At 45.2% G+C, this 15431-nt stretch overlaps 1 protein-coding gene across 3 annotated transcripts in view; it reads left to right on the top strand.

The window, feature by feature from the left end:
• The window catches only part of LOC121443245 (adenylyl cyclase-associated protein 2), a 141533-nt gene that overhangs the window by 58207 nt on the left and 67895 nt on the right, over positions 1-15431 (top strand). For all 3 annotated transcript variants that reach the window (XM_041644927.1, XM_041644928.1, XM_041644929.1), the window contains one exon: positions 281-358. In XM_041644927.1, the coding sequence (XP_041500861.1) occupies positions 281-358 (78 nt within the window). The remainder of the gene's footprint in view (positions 1-280; positions 359-15431) is intronic.

The following is a 15431-nucleotide window of genomic DNA, read 5'->3' as shown; positions in this document are numbered from 1 at the left end:
GTGACAGCACTTTGTTTTAACAGCTACATAATAATACACCATCTCGTGGCTAAGTCATTTTTTTAAATCTGTTTATGAGTTGACGGACATTTGGTTGTTCCCACGTCTTAGCTATTATGAATAATGAAGGTGTGATTATGCATTTGCAGGTCTTGTGTGAACATATGTTTGCATGCTTTGTGGTTATAGTCACGGCTGAGGTGGAGTGGATGGATGAGCGATACGTTCGATACTTGTCTAGAGCCCAAACGCTGAAACTGCTGCCTTCTCTTGTTTGCAGGCGGAAATGGTACACAGTGCTTTCCAGGCCCAGCGGGCTTTCCTTCTCATGGCCTCTCAGTACCAACAACCCCAGGAGGTAAGAGGGCATCATAACAAACTGGACTGCCTAGGGAGAGGACAGGGTGAGACATCAAAGGAAACTGGAAGTGTCATTTCTTTTAACGCTGCCTCTATCTAGACCATAATGCAGTATCTCTCCCACCTTTATAGCCTTGGTGACAAACGTCATATATATATAGTGACAAGTTTATGTGTGTATCATACCTGTTGCCATGACAAAAGCCCCTATAATATATCTTCTCATTGCTGATAAATTATAATTATGGCCAAGCACATACAATGACAATGACATCACCACTTTAAAGAGCAGCTTACGTATGACGTCTGTGACTTGTTCTTTCCTATTTTCACCATGAGATTTGGTTCCAAATTTGCATTGCCTTCTTATCGGGTTGCTGGCCTTTGATTCCCTGAAAATCCTTAGTCTGACTTTGGTGGCTTTTGTGTCCTAAGTAGCACAGTGTGCTGACTTGGTGCTTCCTCGTGCCCTGTGCTGGCCATGGCTAGGGAACTTGGAAGCAGTTTCTGACTCACTGGGTCTGGAATACGGACTGAGACCCAGTGCCATGCAGTAAGCTCCCGAGTGATGCCCTGGCTATCATATACTAATCAGAAACTTCGTGAGTCTGTAAGGACCTGTGTGGATCCCACCTTGCCTTTCTCTGCCACAGGAATGCAGGTTAACCTCTCTTAGAAGGACTGGGAAAATAACTCAGTAGGTAAAGTGCTTGCCTTGCAAGTCCCCAGAACCCATGTTTAAAAAAATGATTATGGTATTGTACACTTGTAATCTTAGCTCTGAGAAGCTGAGACAGGGGGATACCCAGGACTCACTGGCCAGCCAGGCTAGCCTGATCTACAAACTCTGTAGGGCAATGAAAAGCAGTCTCCAAAAAAAAAGTGATTAATACCTGAAAAAAAAAAAACAATACACAAGGGTGTTCTCCAATCTCCAACAGACACACAGAGATATTAGGGGATTTGCCTGCTCACTGTAGCGGTACCCTCCAGGTAGTAATTCTGATAACCTTTAATCTATCTTAATAGTTCTATGATGCCCAGAGTAAATCTTAATGCGCAAATGAGTAGAAAGACAAGAGCAGATGCTAAGAAAAGTGACATCACAGGGTCTTTTCCAGCACATTACATAAATACAACCTTCCCCATTCTCTACACCCAGGCCCTACCGCCAGCAGCCAGACTGCCCACCTGGTATCGTGGAAATGCCCACGTTTCCTTCAGCAGCAACTCATAATAACATTTTCACCAGGCCCATTATGTAATAACGAAATTGTTCAGTAAAATGTAAATCTATTAGCAGCCGCCAAGACACGAGAAAGGAGCAATTGTTCTGATTATCTCGTATCTTCAATTTGATAATAATTATACCAGTAAAGAGGAAAAATTGAATATCCTTATGGCAAAGTAGGCAATCATTTCTTTTGACTTCTAAAGCAAATTCCTAAAATGGAAACGGTTGCACTGGGGATCCAGGACTTGGCCTTCAGAGGACAGCACCAGGTTCCTTCATAGTAGCAGCCAAGACCCTCAACCCTCTCTAGAAAGTTCTTCCCTGTCTCACTTTCCAAGGGATGGGTTATGCAGTAACCTGAAATTTTTTTCATTAAAAAAGATCAACTTAATTGTTTCGTGCAATATATTTTGATCATATTCTTTCCCCAACACTTCCCAGATCCTCTGCTTCTCTCCGCTCACCCAACTTCATGTTCTCGCTCGCTCTCTCTGCCCTCGCTCTCTCTCAAAATAAAAATGAAAATCAAAACAAAATCAATAACACAAAAAGTACCAAAACAAAAGCATGCAAAGCTAGAGCCCAGGGACACTCCACTGGAGAACATGGGTTTTCCCTTTTCCAGCAGGTGTCATTACAAATAGCTTCTTGGTAAGGAGTGGTACTTTATCTATATCCCTTGTTAGTTACTGGGATGTTGGTTGCCTGGTTTGAACCTGTGAAGTTCTCCTGTGCTATTATTATTATTATTATTATTATTATTATTATTTCTTTTTTAAAAAGAAAAATGCTTAATTGTTCCTTTCTCATCATAAAATGCATGACAAAGGGAACTTAAGGAAGGAAGGGTTTCTTTGGGCTCCCAGTCTGAGGGTACAGTCCGTCATGGCACAGAAGGCTTGGTGGTGGGAGCACGAGGCAGATGGTCACTTGCATTCACAGTGGGGAAGGCAAAGAGACAAATACGGGTGCTCAATTAGCTTTCTCTTTTTTAAAATTCTATCTGGGATAGCATAGTGTCGCCACATTCTGAGTGGGTCTTTCCTGCTCAGTTAGATCTCTCTAGAAACTCCCTCCTGGACACCGAGATGTGTCACCTGTGTGATTCCTACTGTAGTCAAATTGACCTTGAGGATGAGACATCACAAGCCCCAATGCATGGGACCCATCCCAAGGAGTTCCTACTTAATTGGTCTGAGGAATGGCCTTGGCTTTAGTACCAGGGCCCTACAAGTGATGCTCACTTGTAAACACAGCTGTAAACCCTTCCTGATATGGGCATGCCTCTGCCTTCTGTGTCAAAGAAGCTACCGCAAAACCTGGGTGGTTCTGCAAGCATGCAATCTTCCAGGTTCCAATCTAGATGACTTTTGCCCCTTGGCTTCTCAACCTGAGAAATGCTTTCTAGACTCTTGCCTTAGCCTTTTTGACTGAGGTGGGATGCGTGGTTTCCACTGAGTCCAAGGTGGAGCAAGAACAGACTTTCCTCCCTGGCACTCCACTTTGTGGGTGCTCGAAACGTAGAACAAGAATTCTTTCCATTGGCCTCACTACTTTGCACTGAAGAAACTCACTCTGTAAATATTAGGTGATGACTAAAACTGATGAGCAAGTGGACGGGGCTTGGGTATAGCTTGGCGGCAGAGCATGTCCTTAGCATGAGGGAGGCCCTGGGTTTACTCGCGAGCACAAGAAGAGCAGGAACAAGCGATATGTTCACACAAGCTGATGAAGTGGGACATTCCAAGACGAGCCATGGTCAAGGATACTGGCTTTGTATCCTGGATATAGCATCTACACTTTCCCCTTCTTACTATGCTGCCTTCTTGGTAAAAGGTGGAAAGATGGTTTCAAGGAAAGTGTGTGCACTGAGGTGTTCCATGAGCTTTGCTTCTTTGACTTCTGGTGCAGCAAGGCCCAACAGATCGGTAGGTAAATTAGGTAAAATGGAAAGCTGATTTTTTTGCTTTGGTTTGTTTTGTAATTGTCATTTGTGGTTCTCACATCTCTGTTGGACCCCTTCCTCTACTCCCTTTCTTCTTAACCAAGAGCACTATTCTGGAACTTTTTCTGACACAAAGGCAGATTCAGGAGGTCACACCACAGTCGGGAAAGCAGTGTGAGGCTGAGCATTGGTGTTCCCACTTCCCAGTATCAGTTCTAGAATCATAGAGTGTAATTATTCAGCCACAAATAAGGCTGCACTTCTGGGTTCTAGAGCCATGCGTGTTTACACAGGCCCTCAGGCAATTGCCTGAATGTTCAAGGGCCCCACGTGACCCATGTGTGTTCATTCATGGTTCCTTCCACATATGACTCAGCTAAACCCTTGCACGCATGTGTGAGACCACCATCTGCATCATCTGTGTAATACATAGTCACGCCAACCCCCTGTGCACATGCGCTAGGCAGCTTTTAAAAAGCTGGACACGCCATCTTCCTCTCTCTCTGCACACCAATTTCCCAGGCCTGTACGCACCCCCTCTAATAAACTCCTAAGCAGGTTTGTTGCGTGTTCCGTGTTTTCTTCTCGCTCACGTCAGGTAATTACATCGAGTATTGCCACAGTAAAAATGGCACCTTCTCATGGGACCCATGCCCTATCTGTCCCTTTGTGCTGTGATTTCTTCCTTGTTCCAGGAGGGAGAGAAGACTGCTATGACTTCCCCTCTCCCTGACATCCAGCAGAGTCTCTCAAAGCTTTGGCATAGTGAGAATCCCCTGAAGGGTTGTTAGGTTACAACTGGGCCTCGTTTGCAGACTTTCCAGGTCAGTAAGTCTGGAGTGTGTCCCAGGAACCCACAGTTCTAAAGTGTCCCAGAGTAACAGGGAGCCTGCTGGCCCAGGCTGACCTGTGTTGTACGCCTTGCTCTCCCCGTTCTGCCTTGAGCTCAAATTCATTTCAGGGCCTTGAGCATGTCAATTCCAGCTGCTTCTAATCACCTGGAGAACTTGCTGGTGGATGAAGCGAATGAAATAAAAGGAGGGAGAACTTGACGATTCTTAAAGTATGGAAGAGATTTTTATTGTAGATATAATTGGGAAAATCAGGCAGGGGGAAGAGTCCAGGCTGAACACGGCCAGCAGACTAAACCGGACCATGAGAGGAGAGAGGAGGATGGAGAGCAAGAGAGGAGCTACTGACCAAGAGAAACTATGGTTTCTTCTTTATAAACACTCTGTGTGTGTACGCACATGTGTGTGTGCTTGTGTGCGCACAGCTCTTCTGTCTTGTCTCTCCTCATCTTTATTTGAACTTGTACTCATCACCAGTGCTGAGGACTGAACCAAGGCCCCACACAACCCAGGCAAGCACTCTACCTCTGAGCAGCTTTCCCATTCCTTGGCCTCCCACGTTAAGATGAAACAGTGCCCCCTCCGCCCCCTCCGTAGAGAGCAGGAATTTAGAACCCAGTCTTTCCTTCCACTGTGAGCACAGCCTAAAAAAGTGAGCAATGAAAGGAGGCTCAGAGCTTTGGCCGGCTGCTTCTTGTCTCAGGATGTGCGCTCCTCAGCACAGCATCTGCTAAGCACGCCTTCGCAAGGATTCACCAGTGCTTGGAACACTCTTCAAATTTGTTAATATTCACCCATTTTAAACCAAGCAAGTTCTTGCAGGCAATAGCCTTAAGACCTCCAACTAATTATTTAGGCTCATAGAAGCTACAGAACTCCAGGAAGTATAAATATGCCTGGGATTTGAAAAGATTTAACAACAAAGGGCAAATGTTTGCAGAGGTAGAGGCATTTATCTTCATTTAACCATTATATAATGTATATTGTACTGTATATATGTATTGAAGCATCACATTTTATCTCATAATGGTGTATCATTTTTGTGTTCTGATCTATCAATTAAGGAAATAAATGAAATGTGTGTGTGTGTACTTGCATGTGCATTTCTTGATATACTCTTATATATCCCAAACTAATTCTGAACTTGCAATGCAGTCAAATCAGCCTTGAACTCTTAATTCTCCTGCCTCCACTTCCCTAGTGCTGGGTTCCCAAATGGTACCACGCACAGCCAGCTCGAAGTCTGGAATGGTATTCAAGAAGAACAACTAATGACTTTAGCCCACCCTGACTTGAGTCCCAGGTCTAGTACACATTAACTCCACTAATCCAAACACTAGAATAACAAAGTGTTCCTGTGCCTTCCATGTCAAGAATCTTCTGTCTTTTTCTAAGTAGCTACTGGAGCATTAGCCAGGCTAAACCCACCAGATGTTTCCACTGAGGTACTCTAGCCAAGCTTGTCAAATAGCCTGGGGTATGGCAATTAACGCTTCTAAGCCATGTTTTCTTATCTTTGAAATATGAATAGTAATCCCTAGAGTCATGAGGACTAGATGAGAAAAAACATGAAAGGGTCAGGTGACTTAGAGAGAGTCTAGGAATAATCCGTATAGCCCAACTGTTCTAGCAAGACGTCCCCAAATCCTAAAGGCTCCTAGGAGTACCCACTTCCTTCTTACAGAAGTTCTACTCTGGTGTTTGCCACGGCTCAGCCTTTGGTCATTCAGGGAGTGGCCGTCTGCTCTCTTGAGTCCTCTGCCATGGTTAGAGCCTCAGCACTGACTTAGGAAAGACAATGCAGGCTTCCTTCTAAAAACATTTTAGTGGGCCAGGCCTGGAAGCAGCATATGTCAACTTCATCTAGTCTCATGGTTAAATGAGGCTGCAAGAAACGCTAGAAGATTTAATCCATTCGTATTTATAAAAGGAAGAATTCACAACTTCTCCCAGCATCTAAGACTACCAGAGTGGGTCACTTGATCTGGCTGTAGAGAAGTCTCTCTCAGAGCACATATATTGGTTTTCCAGACTCATAAGGGTTTTCCAAGCTAGTACTTCGTTTCCCCAGCCATCCGAAAGAAAGATTTTGCTATTAGTTGCTTTTTCTCATTTCCATAAGGAAATACCTAACAGAAGCACCTGAAGAGCAGAAGGAAAGATTTGGTTTGCCTCCGAGTACAGGAGTGTAGCGCATCCTGGCAGGGAAGGCGCTACTGTGGGTGTGGGAGGTGGCTGATCACATCGAGCCTGCAGTCAGGGAGCAGAGAGATGAATGCTGCTGCTCAGCCTGTTTTCTCCTTCTTGCTTGGTTGGTTTGGTTTGGTTTGGTTTGGTTTGGTTTGGTTTGGTTTGGTTTTTTAAGACAGGGCTTCACTTTGTAGCCCTGATTGTCCTGGAACTCACTCTGTAGACCAGGCTGGCCTCAAACTCAAAGATCCGCCTGCCTCTGCCTCCCGAATGCTGGGATGAAACGCACGTGCCACCACCAACTGCCCAACTGCTTTCTCCTTCATATTCAACCTGGAGTCCCGCCCCATGGGATAATGCAGCCCACATTCAGGCTGGGTCTCCCCTCCTCACTTAGATCTTTCTATCCCTTCACGAATGCTCTCCACATTGTGTGTCCTAGGTGACTCCAAATCCAGTTGACAATGAAAAGGAACCATCACTGCTTTAAAAATCCAACAAATGAATGTGTTGATTACATTTGCATATGAACAGAGTTGTGTGTGTACGAATAACTGGTAGCTTCTTTCGCGTGTACTGAGTCCGTCCTTGTTTGCCTCGGTTCACCGGAGCCATAAAAAGTCACATTATTGGACACTATTTTGTGATGTCCAAGTAGTCATGTGGCTTTGATCTCAGAATGTGTCTGGGGTAAATTACTTGATGTTAGTGGCAGGTCTGGACATTGTAAGGGAAAAGCAAATGATTGCACAAATCCAAACTCCAAAGTGTTTCTTAAGTTCATGCCCAGAAAATGTCTCGGCATCTCTGCTTAATCTTCTTGAAGGACTTAACCATGGTGAGCTACGCTAAGCTCTGCTGTCAGGGCCCTCGTGACAGAGAACACCATGCAATGATTAAAACTGGGATTTTTTTTCTAATGGATTGGGGTGGAGGAGGACATGGAGACCATAGATTGGCATCCAGTAGCCTCCTAAAATCTCTTTGAAGTTTTATTTTTCTTTTGTTTTGGTTTGTTTTTGAGAGTTTCTCACTGAACCTGATGCTTCCTGTGCTTCCTGACTGTGCTAGGTAGGCCATCGTCTGTCCCCTCTACCCGCAAGCCCCCAGGGATCTCTCTCTCTCTACCCCCTCAACACTGGGATTGCAGGTCCAGGACACTACACCTGACTTTTCCATGAGTGTTGGGGGATCCGAAATCAGGTCCTCGTGTTAGCACAGCAGACACTTGACTGAATGAGCCATCCACCCACCCATATTTTAATGGATTTTTTAAAAAATACTTTTTTTCATTTATCTTGAAAACAGAAGAAACAAAACTGTTAGGGAAATAAAAAAGTGAAACATGTCCATGTTTTACCTGTGCTATCGTGCTCGATTGCATTTTCTTTCCAGAGTCATTTTTTCCCAGCAATCTGAATGGATCATTCTGAGGAATAGCACCTCTGAATCCAACTGGTGATTCTTTTCCAAATTGAGCCAATATGTTCATTTCATAAATATGTACACATTTCTGCTCTCACTGTTGCTACCAAATAGGTTGGTTCCCTTCAGGACCAACTCAAAGGCACCCACAGGCAATAAAGCATGTTTTTAATTTCTGGAGAAACATTTAAGCTTAAGCTAAATAAAACACACATTCAGAAGGTCAAAAATCCATGTCTTCCTGAGAGAGGGCTGGATGTTCCTTGGTTTTGATTTGGTGTGAAACGGTCTTGCTGTGTATCTTTGGCTGGCCTGGTGCTCACAATATACACCAATTTGGCTTCTAAGTCATGGCAGTTCCCCTGCCTCAGCCTCCCCAGTGTTGGGATTATAAGCATGCCCACTATGCCTGGTTTCGCAGGTTGGTTCCACTCTGCCTGGCAGGTTGGTTTTTATAACCAGCAGCCTGATGGGCAGTTTCATGTTACAGATAGAGAAATGAGGCAAAAGGAAGCCTCTGCTTTTTCATATGACTGTTGCTACGCAGGGCCCAAAAGTGACCTTGATAACTGCACCCTGGCTAGCTAGCATTGAAAGCTGCTTCCTGCATCAGTATAGATGCGGGTTCATGCAGAATAAAATACCCTGGAAGGAAAGAGAGGCGTCAGTTGTATGATACTATCAGGGTCCACTGCAGTTGACAGCCTGAAGCTAAGCAGGCCGGACTGAATCCCAAAAGGAAAGCTAATCACCGGCTTATCAGGATGCAGTGGGGAGGCTGATCCAAAGAGAGAGGACAGCATCCTGCCCAGACTGTTTGCTTTAGCAGCAGAAAGCGGTGATGGGCTGTGAGCTCTGGCTGAGGCTGGTAGCTTTATAGCTATTTGGAAGCTCGGCATTGTGGAGGCAAAAAGGATTTGCTAAGATCCTGTCCCGCTGAACTGTCACTCAGGGGTGGCTTTTTTGTTGTTGTTTTTAATCTGATAAGGCACACACATTAGCTCATTTCTCCTTGTCTAAGACCCAAATCAGATAATGAATGGCTGTCCAAAGGAAGTGAGGTGATTATCACGCACTGGGGATCTGGGAGATTATCCGAGGGGTGAAGGTTCACCGAGAAAGATGCCTTCCTCTATTTTATCTACTGTCTCGTCCTAAATTTATTAGAATTCCACACAGCCTTGGTGATAAATGCTACATAAAGGATAAGACTGTATTTATGTGAGTAAGGCATTTTTCATTATCTTTTTTTGTTCTGTGTCAAAATCACTTTGAATTCTTCATAAAAATAATTATCGGCCATTTATCATCCTTTAATGAAAAGCTAAACGGCCTCTTGCCTGCCATTGTAAATCCGATATGAAAAGCTGGAAGAGTTGCAAGATCTCTCTCTTAAGACCTGAATCAAAAATCAAATTTGAAAAGAAGTTGCTGACTCATTTAGCAAATTTTAAACACCCTGGAAGAGCCTGCTGGGGCCTTTTCTTCAGATGCATTCTTGGCTCCCACTTCAGCAAGCCATAACTGAAGCGGTCTTTTCTGGACAGAGCTCCCATGGCCTGTGCAGAGCTGTGTATGCGATCCTTGCCAGCGAGGAGAAGGGAATTCCAGCTGGCATTCCGATCTGCATCTGCTGTCATAAATTAGTTAGCCAGGGCACAGTCCGTTACTTTTTATGGTCATGTTCTATATTTGTAGGAGCTGGGGGCTGGATCACGTGACCAAACCACCACTTGATATTGGTGTTTGTGTACACCAACAAGGGAGGGGCCCGCCAGGGGTTCACCGTACCGTGTTTTTAAGGTACATCATCAGCTCTTAATTGGAAACGCATCTTCTCTGAGACCTAAAACTACAAATAATTGTACAAATAAACTTCATCTAATTGTCTTCAGAATGAGACAAACTGCTGTACATGCATCTCATTGAGATACACTGTGCCTTCCAGAGAGTTTTACACCTACGTTCTAAAAATGAACAAGCCAACCTTGCCAAGAAAATAAAAAGCAAAGTACCTTTACACATTTTTAAAACTTATTTCCTGACTTGGATGCTAGAGGATTCTCTTGTCCATTCATTTGAGAGAGATCAAGAACTTCTCAAAACAGCTAAAAGAAATTTTGAGAGGGGGAGAGAGAGAGAGAACTTATTAATTCTTTCCCTTTCTAGTCCCTGTGTGTCTTCCTCCAGCGTAGCTTAATATTTAGTTCCTGGTGGCAAACACCTAGAGAATGCCCCTTAACTGTTATTGTTCCCTTTTGTAAACTAAAAATGGGGGAAATGTTTTGGTCAGGTTTGGTGGATTTGCTGCTGTGGGAGCCCTGTCTCCATATCTGGGACACTTCTGAGGCAGATGTGCCTATAAGCAGTTGCTCCCCAACTTTGCAAGGCCCTGTTCAGACTCCGGCTGCTTTAGTTTCCTCACCCCTGTGAATTTCTTTCTCTTGGGGGTGGGGGCAGCTATTGGGTGCCTGTTCCATAGTGGTCAGAGCACCCGGCAGCTGCTCATCGCTTTATTTCATTGTGTGATTACTGTTGTTCGTGGTTAAAGGATGTTGGCTATGTGATTTTCCATGGCTAATGAATTCCTGTGTTTTGGGATGGCGAGATAGCTTAGTGAGTTAAGCACTTGCTTCTGAACCTAATGACCCGAGTTCAATCCCCGGAACCCAAGTGATGGACGGAGAGAATTGATTCAGGCAAACTGTCTTCTAAAAACTAGTAGCACATGTGCACACATGCCAAATAAATAAAATATAAGGCCTTTTTTTAAAAACAAATTCCTGTGCTTTGCAGTTATCTTGATGATGCTGTCCTTATGCTTCAAACCCCACCATACCCACCAGCAATACTCTCACACATTAAGGAACATATTAATGTCCTTTGTGTGTGTGTATGCTTGTGTAGAGGCATGTGTATATGTGTGTACATACATGTGGAAGCCAGAGGTTACCATCAGTTCTCCTCCCCAGTCGCTCTCCATCTTATTTTGATTTTTGTACAAGTATGCATCCGTGTGAAGAGTCAGTGCCTTTGTATATATGTGTAAGCATATATGGGGAGCACATGTATGAGAATGCACATGAAGGCCCCAAAAGCCAGAGTTTGGTATCAGATGTCTTCTTCCATGCCTCTCCGTCTTCTGTGGCAAGGTTTCTTGCTGGACCTGAACGTTTGAATTCAGCTAGTCCAGCTAACCAGTTGTCCCTGGGGGTCCCGTCTTTGCGTCCTGAGCACTCTGCCACACACACCCCAACTCGTACACCCGCCCACCTTAGGTCTTCATGCTTGCAGGCCTATCATTTTATCCATGGAGCTGTCTCTAGCCCTACACCTTGTTTTTTGATGCAGGGTTGATCATTGACCCTGGAGCTCCCTGGTTCTGCTAAACTAGCTAGCCAGTGGGCTTCAGGGACCCTCCTGCCTCTCCCTTGCCTTCAGTTCTAGGGTTACAGATGTATGCCACCACACCTAGCCTTTATGAAGGTTGCTGGGAATCCAAACTCAGGTACTATAGACATTTTATGGACTAAGTCATATCTACCTTTTGATTCTCTTTTATGGTAGACGCTCTTGGCAGCTAGGTAGTTAACGCTGCCTGTGACCACACAAACGACTTGTTCATTTGTCATCTGGGAAACATCCCACTGTTAGCCGCTCTCTGCACGCTTTCCGTCTCCTCAACAAGACCCGCTAAGAGCTTCAAGGACCTTCCAGCTAATGTGTCTTTGTTGTTATGACACACTGTAGTCCTGGCAATGTTTTATTTGTTGCCAAGTTTAATACAAAGATGACTCAGGTCCCTGGTCACATTTGATTGGTTTCAAGAATAAAAGCTGGGTTAATAAACCACAGTGGCTCATGCAGGGGAGCAGAGCAAAGTGACATTTTTATTTAGTATCATCTGGTTGTCTGTTACTACATACACGTGCGCACGCACACACAGTGAGAGAGGGGGGGAACAAAAAAGAAAAACCGGTATTAGGGGGTATATTTGGTAAGGACTGAAATATCACGTTGGAATGCAGCTAGGAAAATAGGAGCTGCATAGGCAGTCACATAATTTGAGCCTCGAAAGAATGTTGCTAACAGGAATTTAGGTAAGGGAGAGTTAGGAGGAAAGTAATCCTGTGGTCCTTGGAAAGCGCTTAAACTCAAAGATGGTATTTCCCTTAAGACCCTTTTACAAAATGAGGGCGTCAGAGGTGCCGTGGGACGACGCATTTCCAGCCAGGGAGCGCTAACGATGACAAACCATCACAGCCAGATTTGGGCGACAGATGCAGCTCAAGCCCTGGGTGATTATGGACTATAGGTTCTGAGAAGCGCTCACTGATTAAATTCACAGGGGCTGTGGGGATCCAGCTGGCCTGATATTTAAATGATACGGGGGTGGGAGGGGGAAGTGCCAATTAAAGGTTTCTTCCCTGTGAGGAGTCTTCATGTAAATTGTGAAAAATGATGCTTTCTTGTGACAGCGAAATTGCTGTAAGTGTCCGCTATCCGGCCTCCAGAGCGGTAACGGTGCAGACTGAACTACAGAAACGACAGCACAGAACTCCAGCATCTACCCCATCCCTGTGCAGATGGGCGCTCTGTATGGAATACGGGGCAGCACATCGCACAAATCGGATTTAAACGACTCGAACAACGGGGGTCCCATCATCTTCTTTGGCTGAGTGTCCTAGAGTTGAATGTGGACAGGATTCTTCTTGGAAAGTCATAAATTGGATTATCTTCTCCCATAGGGGGAGGGCTATAATTTGAAACTTTATTTTGCCAGCTGGAAACAAAGCCCAGAGCAGGCCAACTCTACATCATAAAAGCTAAGATACAATCAAACTTTTACAATGACTTAAAATAGGGAAAGTGGCTCCAAGTCCTAGACACGGTTATAAATACACTAATCAGGCTGGCTATTGGAGGTCCTGATATAGTGCATCTGCATATCAGCTCATGGAAAGTCATAGGCTGGAGAGGTGATTTCAAGAATAAACTGCTTGCCATGCAAGGTTGAGGATCAGAGGTTGAACCCCAGGCACAGCAGCAAACATCTGTGACACTGGTGCTCCCGGCACAGACAGAAGGTGGAGACAGGGGAAGCCCTAGAAACTTGTGAGCCAGCTCGTCTACTGTGTACAGTGGAGAAAAACAAAGGGACACTGGCACACACAGGGGAGAAGATAAGGACTGTCATTGAGGTTATCCTCTGACCTACGCACATGTTCTGTGGCATGCGGAACTGGTCTCTCTCTCACACACACATACAAACCATTTTAAAAGAGTCGGAATCACACCTAACAGAAGACCTGTGCCTTTACTCATTTCTAGACAGTTATGGGACCCTCGTCGCAAGCCCTTCTTGCACTGGTGCTGACTTCTTTTGAGATAAAATGTGATGGGGAGATGCTCTGCCTGGACCTGCCCTTCAGTGCGTCTGGGGGCCTCTGCTCACGTACAAGCTGCTGGTGTCTCCGGGGCCAGGTTTCCAGGGTCACAGTCTTGCTTTTCCCTTCTTCCCACGTGCTACATGTCAGTGACCTGCCGGGGTTCCCCCTCTGCAGCTGCTGTGACCTTTCTTGTTCTGTTTCTCTTGGTCAGGCTTGCAAGCAAATCAAGAGCAGTCTGTGGTCCCTGCTGTAATTCAGCCCTTAGAACAGACTGAACCAAGCCCCATACAGTGAAAATTGAAAAAGAAAAAAAAAATCTGTATAAGTTTGCCATCCAAAACATGTAAGCAATAGTTCAGGATGGAAAAAGAGGACTCCAGGTTTAAGGTTGCTTGCTACAACTGTGAGGACCAGAGTTCAAATCTAAGTACCCATGTAACAACCTAAGTGTTCCACAAATATCTATAACTTCAGCTCTGGGGGACCTGAAGCCTTTTCTGACCTTCAAATTTACACACACACACACACACACACACACACACACATAATAGTAATAATCTAATATTACTCTTCAAAATCCCAAAAGGCTTTCTGTAAAATTTCCATTGATCATCAGAATCTTCAGATTTCTTTTTCTGAACAAGTTAGAACTCCTGTATTTTGTTTTTGAGGGGGAGGGGCTAGGTATATTATCCCAGGGAATCTCAAACTCCTGAGTTCAAGTGATTCTCCTGCCTCAGCTTCCCAATAATGAGCGTGATAGGTGTGCAGCTAACTCTCTAGCTGGCTGCATATCCTTATTTTCAGTCCCTGGCAAGCATCTCTCTAGCCCAAATAGAGACATCAAAAAACCATTCTGTAATTCTCTCATTCTGTATCTGAGACTGAGTTAGCCTGCTCGGAAGTAGCCACCACAGAATCTCAATATTGAGAGACCTCTCCCAGGAAGGCCTTGGGGAAGGTTCTCTGGGCTCAGGACTTCCTCGTTTTCTACCCCTCAAAGCTTACACAAGAAGAGTCAGGCCAGAGCGATGGCAGGCGGGCAAGAAACGTTGGCTATATCCCTATGACTTACAGGAAGACAAAGGAGGAAAGCCTGGGCCAACCCTATGCGCCACAGAGCATTCTGCCCTTGTTTGCCTCTTTGCATCTTTGTCCATAGGCCTCCAAGGCAGGAAGAGCAATGTGTAGGCGTTAATGATTGAGACAGCAGTGCTGAAGGCTGCCCACGCTCCTGTAGCACGTCAGCCCGCTGCTGTCATCGCCTTCACTTAGGCGTCCACGTAGTTTGGAGTCAGGTTATCCTAATCTGAGTTGTTTCTCTCCCATTGACTCTTTGGGCTTGCCTGTTTTCCCTGCATTCAATCCATTTCACCATTGTCATATACAATAGGAATCGTGGGCAGAATCCCAGGAGCGTCACTGAGGGGCCGCTAGAATAGAGGGTGATGGTTGCCATCCTTCCCAGCAACGAGTGCCTACCCTGTGCTCGGTGCTTACAGCAGGGCCCAAAACACGTGCTTTGCTCATTGCTCACCTAAGAAAACTTGAGGGAGAAAGGACTCCCTTGAGCTGACAGATCGGACGTAATATCTATTGAGGTGGGGGAGATGTGGGGACAGGGGCTGGCGGCAGCTAGTCCCATGGCATCTCCAGTCAGGAAGCGACTTCCGTGGAGAACTTCTCCCTTGCACCACCAGTTTCCTCAAGGTTTTTTTTTTCCCTTGTCTTCTATAGTAAAACAGTTCCACATGGTCTATTCCCATCAGTTTTTCCTCCATCTTCTTCCCACCTTTACAGTGCATATTCCTTTAAGATTTCATAACTTGCCACCAGAGAAGGCTCTAGCAGACCTGGTCTCTCCCTGATTTGTTCCATCCCTTCCCACAGGGGTAGTCACTCCCCTGCTGATGCCCACTGCGTGTGTCCAGATAGAGGGGCTTTTTCACTTTAAGCTACGGTGTCCCAAGGGAACCTCATGTGCTGTTGGTCTAGAAATCACACAGCCCCCAGTCACCCTCCGTTCTCATCTTTGC

This window comes from Microtus oregoni, unplaced genomic scaffold (assembly GCF_018167655.1).
Source record: "Microtus oregoni isolate MIOR12 unplaced genomic scaffold, Mior012 000103F_ref0000194, whole genome shotgun sequence".
Taxonomy (NCBI): Eukaryota; Metazoa; Chordata; class Mammalia; order Rodentia; family Cricetidae; genus Microtus; species Microtus oregoni.
This window is presented reverse-complemented; position numbering and strand designations above follow the sequence as displayed.